The sequence below is a fragment of the Antedon mediterranea genome, chromosome 9, assembly GCF_964355755.1.
Source record: "Antedon mediterranea chromosome 9, ecAntMedi1.1, whole genome shotgun sequence".
In the NCBI taxonomy this organism is placed as follows: domain Eukaryota; kingdom Metazoa; phylum Echinodermata; class Crinoidea; order Comatulida; family Antedonidae; genus Antedon; species Antedon mediterranea.
The window spans coordinates 20,873,209-20,887,295 of NC_092678.1; the positions used below are offsets into that span (position 1 = coordinate 20,873,209).

Here is a 14,087-nt window from a genome sequence, read left to right on the forward strand (position 1 = left end):
ATGTACACGCGCGCGCCGGGATTTGTTGTCGGTTACTTTCGTTCGCAACTCCAAATTCCCACATGCAATGACGCTCCACACGATCCAATAGTTGTAGTATGTTATACATAAAATGTTGTATGTTTTTCTAAACGCAAGGTCTGTACAGACTTCAGTCAACACTGACGTCAAAGAATGTCTACATAATGTTCAAGAGGTCTAACATGATTATGTTACCTATCACCGCGGTAACGGACTATTACCCTTTAAGAATGTCCAACAACCACATTATATATTTAAATGACAATAAGTCACAAATTGGTGGTTTTGAGAGGTGTGTTGTTTGGAGGAGACACATATTTTCCACGAGTTATAACAACTTGAAAAAATGGTAATTCACATAAGATTCGCCGGAGGTCACTATTTTAAAGCATTAATTATGAGTTGTATAATAAGTTGTATTTTCCTATACATTTTGTGTTTAAAACATTTAAAATATCATTATCATTTTATTACTGAAAAAAAAATAGACTTTCTGATTTAAAAACGAAACCTAAGTGGTACACAGTAACTGAACGTAGTTTGGGCACAAATATTTGGAAACCCGAGCATATTAGTAGGCTTCTTTGACGACGACGATGACGTAATGAATTTTGCAGAAACACACGAGGGCGCTCAATTAATTCGCGTTTTTTTTAATCGTCCAAAGATAGTAAGTAATTATGGAGGAAAATCAAGATTCTACGAATTCTAGACGAAGGTACAGTGTCATCTTTAATCAAGGATGCAATATTACATTTGGTTAATTTGTAGATTAATTCAATATTCGTCTGTGTTTGAAAGTTTTAGACAAATATAACTTGGCGAAGGTCCATCCTAGGCCTGGCTGGTAGTCGTGATACCTGCTTCACTGAAACCCCGCAGTCGTGTCCGGCCGAGTAGCAGCCGTCAAGCCGAGCAGTAAATCGCCTACTGAACTGTGTATTCCTTGGCCTAGCCTTGGGGTAGTGTAGGCCTTAGTGCAATTGGTCCAGACCATAATGCCTAGTTAGCTATAGTTACTGTGCTAGCTAGGTAGGCTAGCTAGATGACTATAGCTAAGCTAGGTCTAGGCCTAGTAGTACAGCTAAAATATAGCCTAGCTAGGCCTAGGCCTAGTAATATAGTATAGATAGTAGGCCTAGCTAGCTGTGCCATGTGATAATACTGTAGGCCTATTATAGCCTATGTAGATAGGCCTAGATAGAATAGATAGGAATTTATACACATTACTACTAGGAGTAGAAGACTAGTTATAATAATATATTTTTAAAAGCGTCCTAGGATTCATTTTTCAAAAAGTGGTTTTTTACTCAAATGATGATTATTGATTAAATTAAATTTTCTTAATTATTTTCAGCTCTTCAAGTGCTGATGAAAGTATTGGAGAAGTTTGCAAGATAACACCATTGACTCCTTCGCAGTCACCAGACAACAATGATAGTGAATCTGACAATGGCATTAAAGCAGCTGATAAAACGGAAGCAGAATCGCAGAACACTTCAGAGTCGGAAGATGGCGGCAACAGCTGTGATTCAAAGAAAGACACAAAAAATGAAGAAGCACAGAAAGAAGAAGAGGAAGTGAGTTCTCAGGATGATGCTAAAGAAACAGAAGATGAGGAGGAAGGAAACAGTAGTTCAAAAGATGAAAATAAAGAGTTAACTAATGAGGGTGATGAGGACAAAGAGGATGGTGGGAAAAAGGATGAAGCTGGTGTTCTTGAGGAGGATAATAGGTTACCAGAAGGATGGAAAAGAAAAGTTACTCAGAGACTGACCGGAAGATCTGCAGGAAAATTTGATGTGTATTTGATAAGGTAATGATATTTATTTTGCTATTACAGTAGAACCCCTCTTTGGTACAACACCCCCACCCCCCCCCCCCCCCCCCCACCCTTCCCATTTCTGTGTTCTAAACAAGGGACAAATGTCAGAAGAAGCTTTGAGAATCTGTTCGCTGCAAAATGACGCACCTCCAAAGAACTTGTACTGTAATACTAGTAATCTTGTTTAGTATAGTAAGCCCTTGATTAATAATCAAATATAATATTTGTTCTTTTATTTACATTTTTGTTCGTTTAGCCCAACCAATAGACGTTTCCGTTCCCGGAACGAATTAGCAGCTTACTTTAAAGTAAATAAATCTGAATATGATGCGGATGATTTTGACTTTACCGTTCGTGGAACCGGAAATAAAGCTGCCACAAAAGCCAAACCGGCAACACCGAAAAGAAAGACACCGGCAAAAAGGAAAAGCACAAGTAAGACAAAATCAACACCAGAAAAAAAGACTAAACAAAAACCAAACAAGTCTCCCGCAGGTAAGAATATACGCAAAGTTGCTCAACCGTCAACCGATAAGAGCAGTAAAAAGTATAATAAAGAACAATCAATGAAAAAATTGCTTGTAAAGATTAATTTTAAAGGAAGGGGGGATGATGGAGAGGCGGAAGAGCAAGCAAGTACACCAAAGCGAGCCAGAAAGGAAAAATAGCGACACTGACCAAATCTCTAGTATTTTCTAAAGCCTTAATATTGGATTTTAATTCTTGATTCTACTGTAATAATAGATTTATTTTAGTTTTTAGTTTCATAGAGTATTTTTAATGTAAAGCTCTGTTTACACTATCAAACTGGTTTGACAAAAAAGATGTGCCCAAATATGGTAGTGCTATGCTTCAATATGGTCGTGATATACTTAAATATGGAAGTGATATGCTTAAATATGGAAGTAATATGACATCATCATGGTCATATATGGGTACATAACATTTTTTTGTCACATAAAAATTGATAGTGTAGAGAGAACTTAATAATAATATACATATTTGTATTTAGGTCTCAAAATAATGATTATATTTTTAACCAATTTGTGGTGAAAATCATATAATCCATTACAGTAGACAAGGGGACACCTTGAGGACCAAACAAAATGTCTACTGAATAGAGGTTGGTCATACGTGTAAAGCCTGGTTTCCATTAAAATCGCTACAGTGTTTCCATTAAAATCGCTACACGCGCAGCTGTCGCCGACGCAATCAGGAAGGCTCCCCGATTCATTGCAGTAAAATCGGCAAAGTTCAACCATGTTCAACTTTGCCGATTTTGTTGGCGATGAATCGTATACGCGTACCAAAGAATATTTAATACTCGTCGCGTACTAGATCCCCGATAAATTCTAGCGTTTCCATAGAATCGCTACGCTCTGTCGTGTAGCGATTTTATGGAAACCAGGCTTTAGACAACATGTTTCCCCTTGTTTGTTTCACAGGAAATGGTCCCTTAAAAGGTGTACCCTATGTAAGGGTTCTACTCTAGTACTCTATCACTGTGTGTTGCTTTTAACAATATTGAAACTATTTTGTGGGTGAACATTATTATGCACAATTCAGACTTATAAAAAGAAATTGATAATCATATTTTCAATTAAAACTGTACAGTATAATAATAATTATAATCTATATAATGATTTCTTTGAAATCTATTGCCTGACAACTTACAGAAAACAATAGATTACTTTTAACAATAATGAAACTATTATGTGGGTGAACATTATTATGCACAAGTCAGACTTGTAAAAAGAAATTGGTAAGATTCATATTTTCAATTAAAACTGTACAGTATAATAATAATTAAAATCTATATAATGATTTCTTTGAAATCTATTGCCTGACAACTTACAGAAAACAATAGATTGCTTTTAAACAATAATGAAACTATTATGTGGGTGAACATTATTATGCACAAGTCAGACTTGTAAAAAGAAATTGGTAAGATTCATATTTTCAACTAAAACTGTACAGTATAATAATAATTATAATCTATATAATGATTTCTTTGAAATCCATTGCCTGTCAACTTACAGAAAACAATAGATTGCTTTTAACAATAATGAAACTATTATGTGGGTGAACATTATTATGCACAAGTCAGACTTGTAAAAAGAAATTGGTAAGATTCATATTTTCAACTAAAACTGTACAGTATAATAATAATTATAATCTATATAATGATTTCTTTGAAATCCATTGCCTGTCAACTTACAGAAAACAATAAATTTAATAATTGACCATGCAATGTCTGTGGTTGAAACTTTCTATGAAAATTCATTGATCTAATATTGATGCAAGTCTAATTTATTACCATTTTAAATCATTTATTATAACAAAAAGAACATTATATTTTATCTAGAGGCTAAATAAATCTCCTTGGCAAAAATAAATTAAAAGGAGACTAAATGCATTGTTAAATCAATTTAATAATTAAAAGAATCAATGTAATAAATTCTTTTAAAGTCTCCTTAATTTACGACTTATGTAGAACCAGTACTTTAGTGATTTTAGCAGCTTTCTCTGTTTCATTTTGAAAGATTTGTCTTTTGTGTCTTTTTTGCTCTAATTTTTGTATTTTACTGCAGAAACTTTTTTTATCACAAGTTAAGTATAAACATGTTTAAGTATATAAACATATTTAACTATAAACATGTTTACGTATGAACACGTTTATAATATCTTGAATAAGTTTAAGACAACCATAAATTTAATGGAACTATCACCGCATAAATTTGTTTCCAGGCATTTGCAGATGCTTTGCTTCATAGTCTATGCAAGTCCCTAGGCCTAAACAAAATAGGATTGACTATCTGCCAATCAAGATTTAAAAACAACTCGATGCTAAAGGTCTGAGAACATTAATCCAGGAACAGTTTTACCAACTCCACCTGCCATAACAGGTCCTTATATGAACGATGACCCCTGTACTGTTCTTTAGAATTGATCACATCTCTTCAACTTTTGTAATGGTAGAGAACAACAAACCTGTCTGCAAAATTTCAATAATATAACTACTTTAATGGTGATGTGTAATTGGACCTGTAGTAGATAAGTTATTTTAAGGAACTGTATCTAAACTACTATGGTACAATATTTTTAGTCTATGGTACAATATTTCTACTACAACTTCCATAATATTACTGCAGTATTTAAACTTTTCTCCCAAAGTTAAAATGAATTTCAATCAACTTGTTTCTTCTTACAAACGTTTTTCCTTTCAGAATTTAGTACTTTGATGCATTTTAAGATAATATTGTTTTAATTTATTGAGATTAATTTGGCTTCTTAGTGTTCGCTAAATACTTCTTCCTAAAAGTTGTGCATTTCAGATTGAAAATGTGCATACCTTATTAATGAAACAGATAATCTTTAGGACGCACTTTAAAGACATTTAAGCTTCACAATTAAAATGAGCAGAGTCTCTTATTTAATTATTAAGTAATTAATAATAACTCGTCTTTTCAGATATTTAGTCCTCAACTTTTTAAACAATCATAATATGGGTTTTATTTTTTGTCAATTTTTATATGTTTTTTCAATAAAAAGTTTAAATGTCCATATGTGGATTTTTTTTGTATTATTTACGCATAAGAGTGAGTCAATTTGGGGAAGAAGACTGGATTATTAATCAATCATGTTGAAACTTAATTAATAAAAACATATTTGAGTTTCTTTTATTGTAGGTACCGGCTCAAAGATACCAATCAAATCAAGTCCATACTTCGGAAATCTCAGAAAGAGACAAATGTCACATGGTACCCTAAAGAAAGAGAAAAGACTGACACGAAAGACTGACAATGTGCAGACGTATTTTGGAAACTGTGCACCAGATGAATCAAAAACAGCTTCATGTCGTGAGAACGCTGCTAAACCTAAAGAGAAACAAATATTTTGTCTCAGGAAGAGAAGAATATCACGAAGTGAAGACTCTGATGGATTACAAACGGAGACAAATTCTCGATTACAGAAGAAGCTAAAGTCTGATAGATTGCAGAAAGAGCTAGACTCTGGTGGATTGTGGGAACAGCTTGACTCTGATGGATTGCAAACAAAGCCAAATTTTCGATTACAGAAGGAGTTAAAGTCAGATAGATTGCAGCAAGAGCTAGACTCTGATGGATTGCAAACAGAGGCAAATTCTCGATTACAGAAGGAGTTAAAGTCTGATAGATTGCAAGAAAAGATAAAGTCTGATGGATTGCAGGAACAGTTAGACTCTGATCGGTTGCAGGCTGAACTGTTATCTGAAGGATCTGAAGGATCGCAAGAGGAACTAAATTCTGATGGATTGCAAGAGGAGCTAACATCGAAAGAATGTCAGAAAGATATAAATCTTGATGGATTGCAGATTGAGCTGACATCAGATAGATTTCAGAAGTCATACGACGTTTCAGTTTCATGTAAAGAAGTCGAAAATACTGAATCGGCAAAGAGACCGATGGCAAGTTATAAAACGGAAACTAATATGTTAATTGGAACCAATTTAGATAGACGAGTGCTATGGACACCACCAAAGTCACCATATAATCTTGTACAAGAATCTTTATTTCATGACCCGTGGAAGTTGCTGATTGCCACAATGTTTCTTAATAAAACAAGAGGTAAAACCGTGTTTTATGAGGGTTTTTATCAGGTTGATCGTGCCATCAAAGTACTGTATTGTAGGCCTAAATCCGCTGGATACACTATTGCACTGTATTCATTTTCTTTACCCTGATCTAACCGAATGTTGTTTTTTTTTTATATTTATATAGGAGTAGTGGCTATTCCTATACTATGGCAATTCTTTGAATTGTATCCTACTGCTGACGTAACGCGGAAAGCCGACTGGCAACCGATTGCGAACCTTCTTCAACATCTCGGGTTACATAAAAAACGCGCAAAAATGATCATCAGATTTTCTGGTATGATATTTTTTTAATCGGTTTCACACAGCCATTCTGCTACATACGGGCTATGATCCAATATTTGCCTTCTATTACAAAAATGTTAAAGTATGGATTTACAAATAAATATGTTTACATCTACAAACAGATAAGTAAGATGCATTCACTTAACGAACTGTAGGTCCACTGTTCTGTAGTTTAATTGCCGTATTTATTGACACGACTTCCTGTATACACTGTGGTTATTCTAGAAATTATATTGTAGTTACGAAAGTATAGGCCGATGACCTATTTTGTATAGACTACGAATAATTCTTAGTATTTCGTAACTTGAAACAACATTTTGATTTATCCTTTTGGTGATCATGTTAAAGGAGGCCTAATATATTATTTTTGTTTAATGAAATGGCGAAATAATTGAAATGAACTCTTTAAATATTTTTTTTTATTTCTATATTTATTTTTGATGTAGATGAATTTTTAGAGAAAGACTGGGAAAATGCTGATGAATTACATGGTATTGGGAAATATGGTAATGACTCATATAAAATATTTTGTCTTGGAAAATGGAAAGAGGTATAGTGAAATCTTGCATTTTGTCGTACGCTACGTGCTAATCGCTGATTTAATAATAGATAAAGCTCTGTCTACACTATCAAACTTTATATGACAAAAATGAATTTATGGACACGATGATGTCATATTATTTGAGCATATCACTACCATATTTGGGCATATTACTACCATATTTGAGCATATCACTACCATATTTGAGCATATCACTACCATATTTTGGCATATCACTACCATATTTGGGCATATTACTACCATATTTTTTGTCAAACTAGTTTGATAGTGTAGAAAGAGCTTTATAGTAGATGTTTAAATTAATTCAAGTTAACATAATGTTATATTACATAATAATAATTTTATTGGTTGTAATTTATTTTTAGGTTCATCCAAATGACAATTTTCTGAATAAATATCATGATTGGTTGTGGACCAAATACAAGGAATTAGGCTTGGAATAACTATATATTGCTAATTCCTGGTTTGTGTATTCTGTGGAATATGTTATTACGTCACGGAAGATTGTGTATCCTGCAGCAACCCAATCGTCATGATCACCAGAGCATTGTGCAAATCCCAAAATGTTTCCCTTCCAGGAACACTACAAATTGGTTTCAATTGTGCGTTTTAAGATATTTTACAGTAGCACTACCGTACTTATCTACATTATCTATCTATCTATTTATATATAAATCAATGATGTTGCGTAGCACTGTGTAAATTATATATAAATGTATCTGGTGGGTGAAAATCTGTGATAATACCATACATGGCTCTGTGGTCTAGTGGTATGATACTCGCCCTGTAAGCGAGAGGTTGCAGGTTCGAATCCCGCCAGAGACATTTTTTCATACAACTAAAAAATACGGAACTTTCGCCAATGAGCTATGCTCGACGCGATTGTGAGATCATGTTCCGAATATGAGCACTGTTTCTATAATTTACAGTATGATTTATATCTATTTATATATCTGTCTGTCTGTTCACATTATGTGCGTAGCCATCAATATGACCATTAGAGCATGACACAATGTTTTGTACTTACCGATATAATATCCTACAAAATCTTTGAATATGTTTTCAATATCAAGAATTTTATTCAGTTACCATTTTGGATTTCAATATGGCTAACAAATATATTATTATACTACATTATTAAGGGTCTACATAATTCATTCAATAACATTGACAGTATTTAGAAACAGTTCGAGAAATAAAAAAACATACATTAAATTAAATGGTAACAATAAAAAATAAGAACTGTTGTTTGAGGGATCGGAAAAGGAAGTGACATGACAAATCATTTGCAAATGTTAGATATATAAAAAATTATAAAATATATTTCATTTAACAAAAATAACTACGGACAGTATAATTGTATTTAGAAATATATGTTTTTTTTACATATCACTATGAATCATTTATAGGCCTACCTATATTTACTGTTCACTGTACTATCAAGTTCGGCCGCCGTCAATCTAACGATCGGTTATAATAATAAAATTGTTTTTAATATTATCGCCATATTAGATGTAGGAGCAGGACTCCTGAACAATTATTTTATTGTTTTATTTCTTAGAAAAATATTGATAAATATAATATTATTTCATATTTTAATGCTTCCTTATATATGTTGTAAATAATACATCATTGTAATTATTTTATTTCATTTTTTCTTTTAAAAACACCCCACTTCCGATCTGGTCGGAAAAAAACAATTAGAAAAAGAAAACAAGTAATTTGATAATTCTGTTTACTGTATTATAACAAAGATTGCTACATTCTGTTATAAAAGATTATTGTATTTCTTACAATTTCATCATAACAGAAATGCATAATGTAAACATAATCTTAAGATCGGAGCCTTAAGTTAGTTTTCTTTTAAAAATGATATCTTATTATTTTATATTATTTTAAATTTTGGAATTCAAAATGATGGATTTTAAGATATTCCCTGCTATTAAAATGTATTTTAGTTATCACTAGATGTGTATAAAGAATTATAAAGAAATGGACTAAAATTGTATAAGTTTGCGGCCATCTTTAATTTAGAGATAGCGGCCTTATTTGGGGGCTATTTTTTAGGACCTACTTTTAATTTAAAATTTGATCAGAAATATTTTAAATCCATTTTAGGCCTATAAGACCAAAATACCGTAATATATTGTTTATCTTTTGAGGAATATGGGAAACTGTATACAAGAGTTTGAAATGAAAAATATAGTATGGAACTTTCGTAGATTCGAACGATTTTCATCCCATGACTAAACGGTGTTGATTTATCTTGTCAGGCACCTCTGTGATATTGAGTAAAAAAAACAGGCCAATTGTCGGATGACCTAGAAAAGATATTTTGCATAAGTGTAAATATGTTTGATGTTACTGTTAAGAATGAAATGAAAGCAAAATGTAATTAACCTATCAACTGCGTACTGTTTATTATATATTTCCTGAGAGTACAAGCGACCATTGTATGGGTTTACGGATTTCCTATCTATATAAATTGTACAATGAATAATACATTCCTACTAATCGGACAGACCTCTTTCTGAGTGGTACGCTGCTGATACTGTTGTGATACTTTTCCAAATGCGAAATGGATATGTCAAATAAGAATAGGTCTATCTTTATTCCATCCGATGAAATTGACTTCAGAGAGGTGACTAAACTCGGAAGAGGTTCAACTTCGATTGTCTATAAAGCCATACGAAAAACGAACAATGAAACGATTGAAGTAGCCGTGAAGATGTATGACGAAGTATGCGAGAGAGAGATTACCATTCTTAAAGGTCTTCATCACAAAAATATCATAAAATTCTTTGGTCTTCTTGATAGGAAACTGACAGTTGGTGTTGTCTTAGAATTAGCATCTGATGGTAATTTAGGTCAGTATTTAGCTAGATTTGGACAAGAACGTAAAGATGCTGAAATTCCATCGCGATTACCAGAATCACAATTTGTTCAGTGGAGTTTAGACATCGCTTCTGCCGTTCAGTACTTACATAAGAAGTACATAATCCACAAAGACATCAAATCCTTGAATTGTTTGTTAAGTGATAATAAGGAAAACGGGATGAATGTGCTTAAGTTGTGTGATTTTGGGATTTCTAAACAAGTAGATGGTACAAGTACCGTAATTGGGACTGTTGGAGGGTGTACAAAACGCTGGTCTGCCCCTGAAGTTATCATAGACTCGAAATTGGTTTGTAAAAAATCTGATGTTTATTCACTGTGCGTTGTTTTATGGGAATTATGGACATGTCAGGCACCATGGGAAGGTGTAGGAGAGTTTGAAATATCATTGAATATAGTAAATGGGATTTTACTGAAGATACCAGAAGACTTTCCGGATGCATTGCGTCCAATGATTGAAACATGTTGGAGCACAGCAAGAGAACTACGTTACGATATCGATAAAGTGCTAGATTACCTAGGAAGTTTTAAAAATTCTTCGATCGACAACGGTAATGTTTTTCATTATTTCATCTGCAGTAAATCGTTGAATATTTAAATATTATGGCCATAAGCCTACAAGAAAGTAAGATCTTTGTACCACCTTGTATTCTTGCCATTGTTTGGTTAATTTTGATTACATTTCTTTCAGATCGCATAAGAACAACCAGACCAGACCAGTGTTCAAATGAAAATCATCATGTAGGCATATCTACAACAGATATCGATGATACACTTCAGAGCAGAGAAGTTATTTCAAAGCCTCTTGGAAATGATACAGTTGAAACGATACCGTTAACTATTAGCAGACCAGAGAAGAGCCATTCTTTAAATGGGTGTAATTTTGAAAAAGACGAAGAAAACAAAAAGAGTTTTGTACAATCATCAGAAAACTATGACGTAGTACCTTACACGGATGAAGTAGTTTATTCATTTGAAGAAATGAATGTTCCTGATTTTGAGCATTTTGAAAGTTTAAATACGTCGGATGTAGAGAAGGTCACTGATAGCGTTTGTGATACCTATACAAACCACGTCTATGGTATGAATTGCAAAATGTTCCTACGGTTATCTGTAATAACAAGAACAACATTATTTTCAATAAATTAATTTCATTTAGATCCAAATATTATGGGAGAGAATTTTGTTTTTCTAACCACGACGAAAGCAAACTGAACATTTGCGAAATGTCGTAAGTACCATATTTAGTACTTTTCGATCTATTGGATCAAAAAAAGAAAGTAATTCTCTCCTTAGAACAACAGAGAAATGTCTATCACACCACGTCAAGTATTATTTTATTGGTAATTCAAATTTAAAACAAATTAAAGTGTTAGAGTATTTATATTGTCTGTTTGTTTAATTTCAGAACGGATACACCCTAAAATAGAAGAAATGGAAAGTACAAAGATGTAAGCGTCTTTTTTTTACATAAAAGAGGCCTATAAATTATAAACACTCACACATTTCCAATTTAATTAAACATTTTGTTCTGTTTTTAATTCACATAGTTTTTTTTATTCGAGAAATAGTATTTCTCGTTATAAGCACGAATTGCAACTCTTCTTAATCCATCAGCATTTTGATATTTAGAAAGAGAGCCTATAATATCATAAAGTGAGTGAGTGGCCGAGCGGTTAAGACAGTGGAACCGTAATTAAGTAGCCATAACACCGACAAGGGTTCGAGGCTCACTCGCTCCATGGTCCTGGTGGTAGAACGAGTCTTCTCGGATAAGGACAATAAACCGTAGGTCCAGTGTACACATATAATAGCTCATGCGCACTTTAAAGAACCTAGTACATCTTTCGAGACGAGTAGGGGGGTTACCCCGGTGTACTAGTCCACACAAACACAGCCACTGTCACACACAGCCACTGTGCAAATTGGGACTGGGCCGTTTTAGAGGTGTTTACCAGATCCTTCACTAACTGAGTTAGTGAGAAGTCGAATAAATAAATAAATAAATAGATAGTAGGCCTACATTTTGTTGATTGATTGATTGTCGATTGATATAAAATTATATTTAGTGTTCAAGAGCATGCCGTTATGCCTAACCTGAAAACACCCGTACCAATAGTGGATGACAATTTTGGTATGTATTTGGTAAAAATAAAATTTGGTAAATAACTGACTTTTGTTTACTTTAGCAGTCCCTTGTCAATTCTCCAACATTATTAACAAATAACTGTTTCCATTCATTTAAAATTCTAAATTGAAACCGATATGTTTATTCTTAAATCTATATTGTGATTATTTTTTGTTATTACAGACGGTATTTGTTCACCACTTACTGGAAAATTGAATGAGGTAATTTCACATTTCTTCAATTATGGTGTCTAGTAATATACATAAAAAGTACTATTATTAATTTTTTTAAATGTTTCTCATTCCATAATGACGATTCTGTCCCACCTTAAATTGTTTTATATCCTCAGGAAATTAATTAGAGAAATCGAAGCAATTGTTGCTATTTATTACTCACTCTGTGTCTGTTTATTATTTAGGCATTTTCCAAATTGTATGAACATATCGAAGAAAGCTACTCCACTCTAAAACTGGTCAAGGAAGAATTTTTCGATAAAAAGCGGTTTCATGAGTTTTTAAGTGATAGAGAAAAAAGGCATTTGATGATAAATATTGTTGATGTAGAACGTTCAACAAAGAGGTGATGTCTATACAAATAATATGTCTATATAAGATACAATAATATGACTACATTTATTATGAAAGCAGATTTGTATTAAACACTATTGATCTAGATACAATGCCATTGAGTTGGTGACATGGGTTATACTGTATCTATAATAACACTAATCCAAAAGGTGTTATTATATCTCCTTCTAAACCGCATGACCAAAAATTAACAACGTTTTTACGATGAGGCACTGGCTTTTCATTCCCCTCCATGTGTAATGATGACATTTGTTTACCTAGCAGTAGGACTGTAGACCTATTTAAATAAGCTTCGTTAGGACTGGTGATATAAGCCTATAATGTAAAAGATTGGTTAACTTACTTCTCTTCATCTTGGCGGAACAGGTGCTAATCTCCACTTTATAATGTAAACATATTTACATTATTATTACTATTGTATAAAGCCTCGTGTTAGGCAATAGTGAATTGTTATTCAATCTTTGTTTTTGGCAGACTGTACGATTCGTTCAAATCATGTCGGTGCCGGATTGATGTATGCAAATTAATAACCGACATCCTTGATTATGATTATCTTCAGCCAATGATGAACTTTGCGGTATATTCTCATATCCAATTGAACATGATTGAATCAATTAGGTAATTTCTTTATAAATGTATTGGTTTTAATATAATTTTATCACATGCTTGGTAGGCCTACTGTATACACGTACGGCGTTTGCTATGTTTAAGTCATGTAATTGAATTTTGCAAGAACAAACGTGTTAAAAATAAAATGTATTAATGTATTAATATGGTAACATAATTCCGTAAGTTTAGACATGTTATGTTCTATAGTATGGCCTATGGCAATTGCTTTGACATAGGAATTGATTGTTAAAGACCTAACTTATGCCTACCACTGACCCTACTTTCAACTGTACTGCTTTTGTGGATTCACCTTATTATACTGTTGTCTGGTTTGTGAGCAGTTTAACTACAAAAAATACAATATCAATATAGCATAAAATGGCACTGCTATAGAGAACATTTCTGAATATGTGGATGATTTACTTATACCATATTTGACTGATCTCCTTTTATACATTCAGGACTCCGCCACGGACTTTATCCGCAAAATTAACCAAATTCAAAATGTACCTAATAATTCTGTCCTGGCTATATTAGATGTT

General features: G+C 32.9%; 1 protein-coding gene and 1 non-coding gene across 2 annotated transcripts; both read left to right on the top strand.

Moving 5' to 3' along the window:
• Positions 1 to 407: 407 nt before the first annotated feature.
• LOC140058931 (uncharacterized) lies at positions 408 to 8,010 on the top strand. Its single transcript, XM_072104724.1, has 7 exons — positions 408 to 739; positions 1,379 to 1,837; positions 2,103 to 2,341; positions 5,536 to 6,453; positions 6,607 to 6,756; positions 7,211 to 7,314; positions 7,692 to 8,010. The coding sequence occupies exons 1-7, from the start codon at positions 702 to 704 to the stop codon at positions 7,767 to 7,769; spliced, it is 1,986 nt and encodes a 661-aa protein (XP_071960825.1). The 5' UTR covers positions 408 to 701; the 3' UTR covers positions 7,770 to 8,010.
• A 69-nt stretch (positions 8,011 to 8,079) lies between these two features.
• On the top strand, positions 8,080 to 8,151 carry Trnat-ugu (transfer RNA threonine (anticodon UGU)). The gene has a single exon. It is a non-coding gene; the product is annotated as a tRNA-Thr (tRNA).
• Positions 8,152 to 14,087: the final 5,936 nt, after the last annotated feature.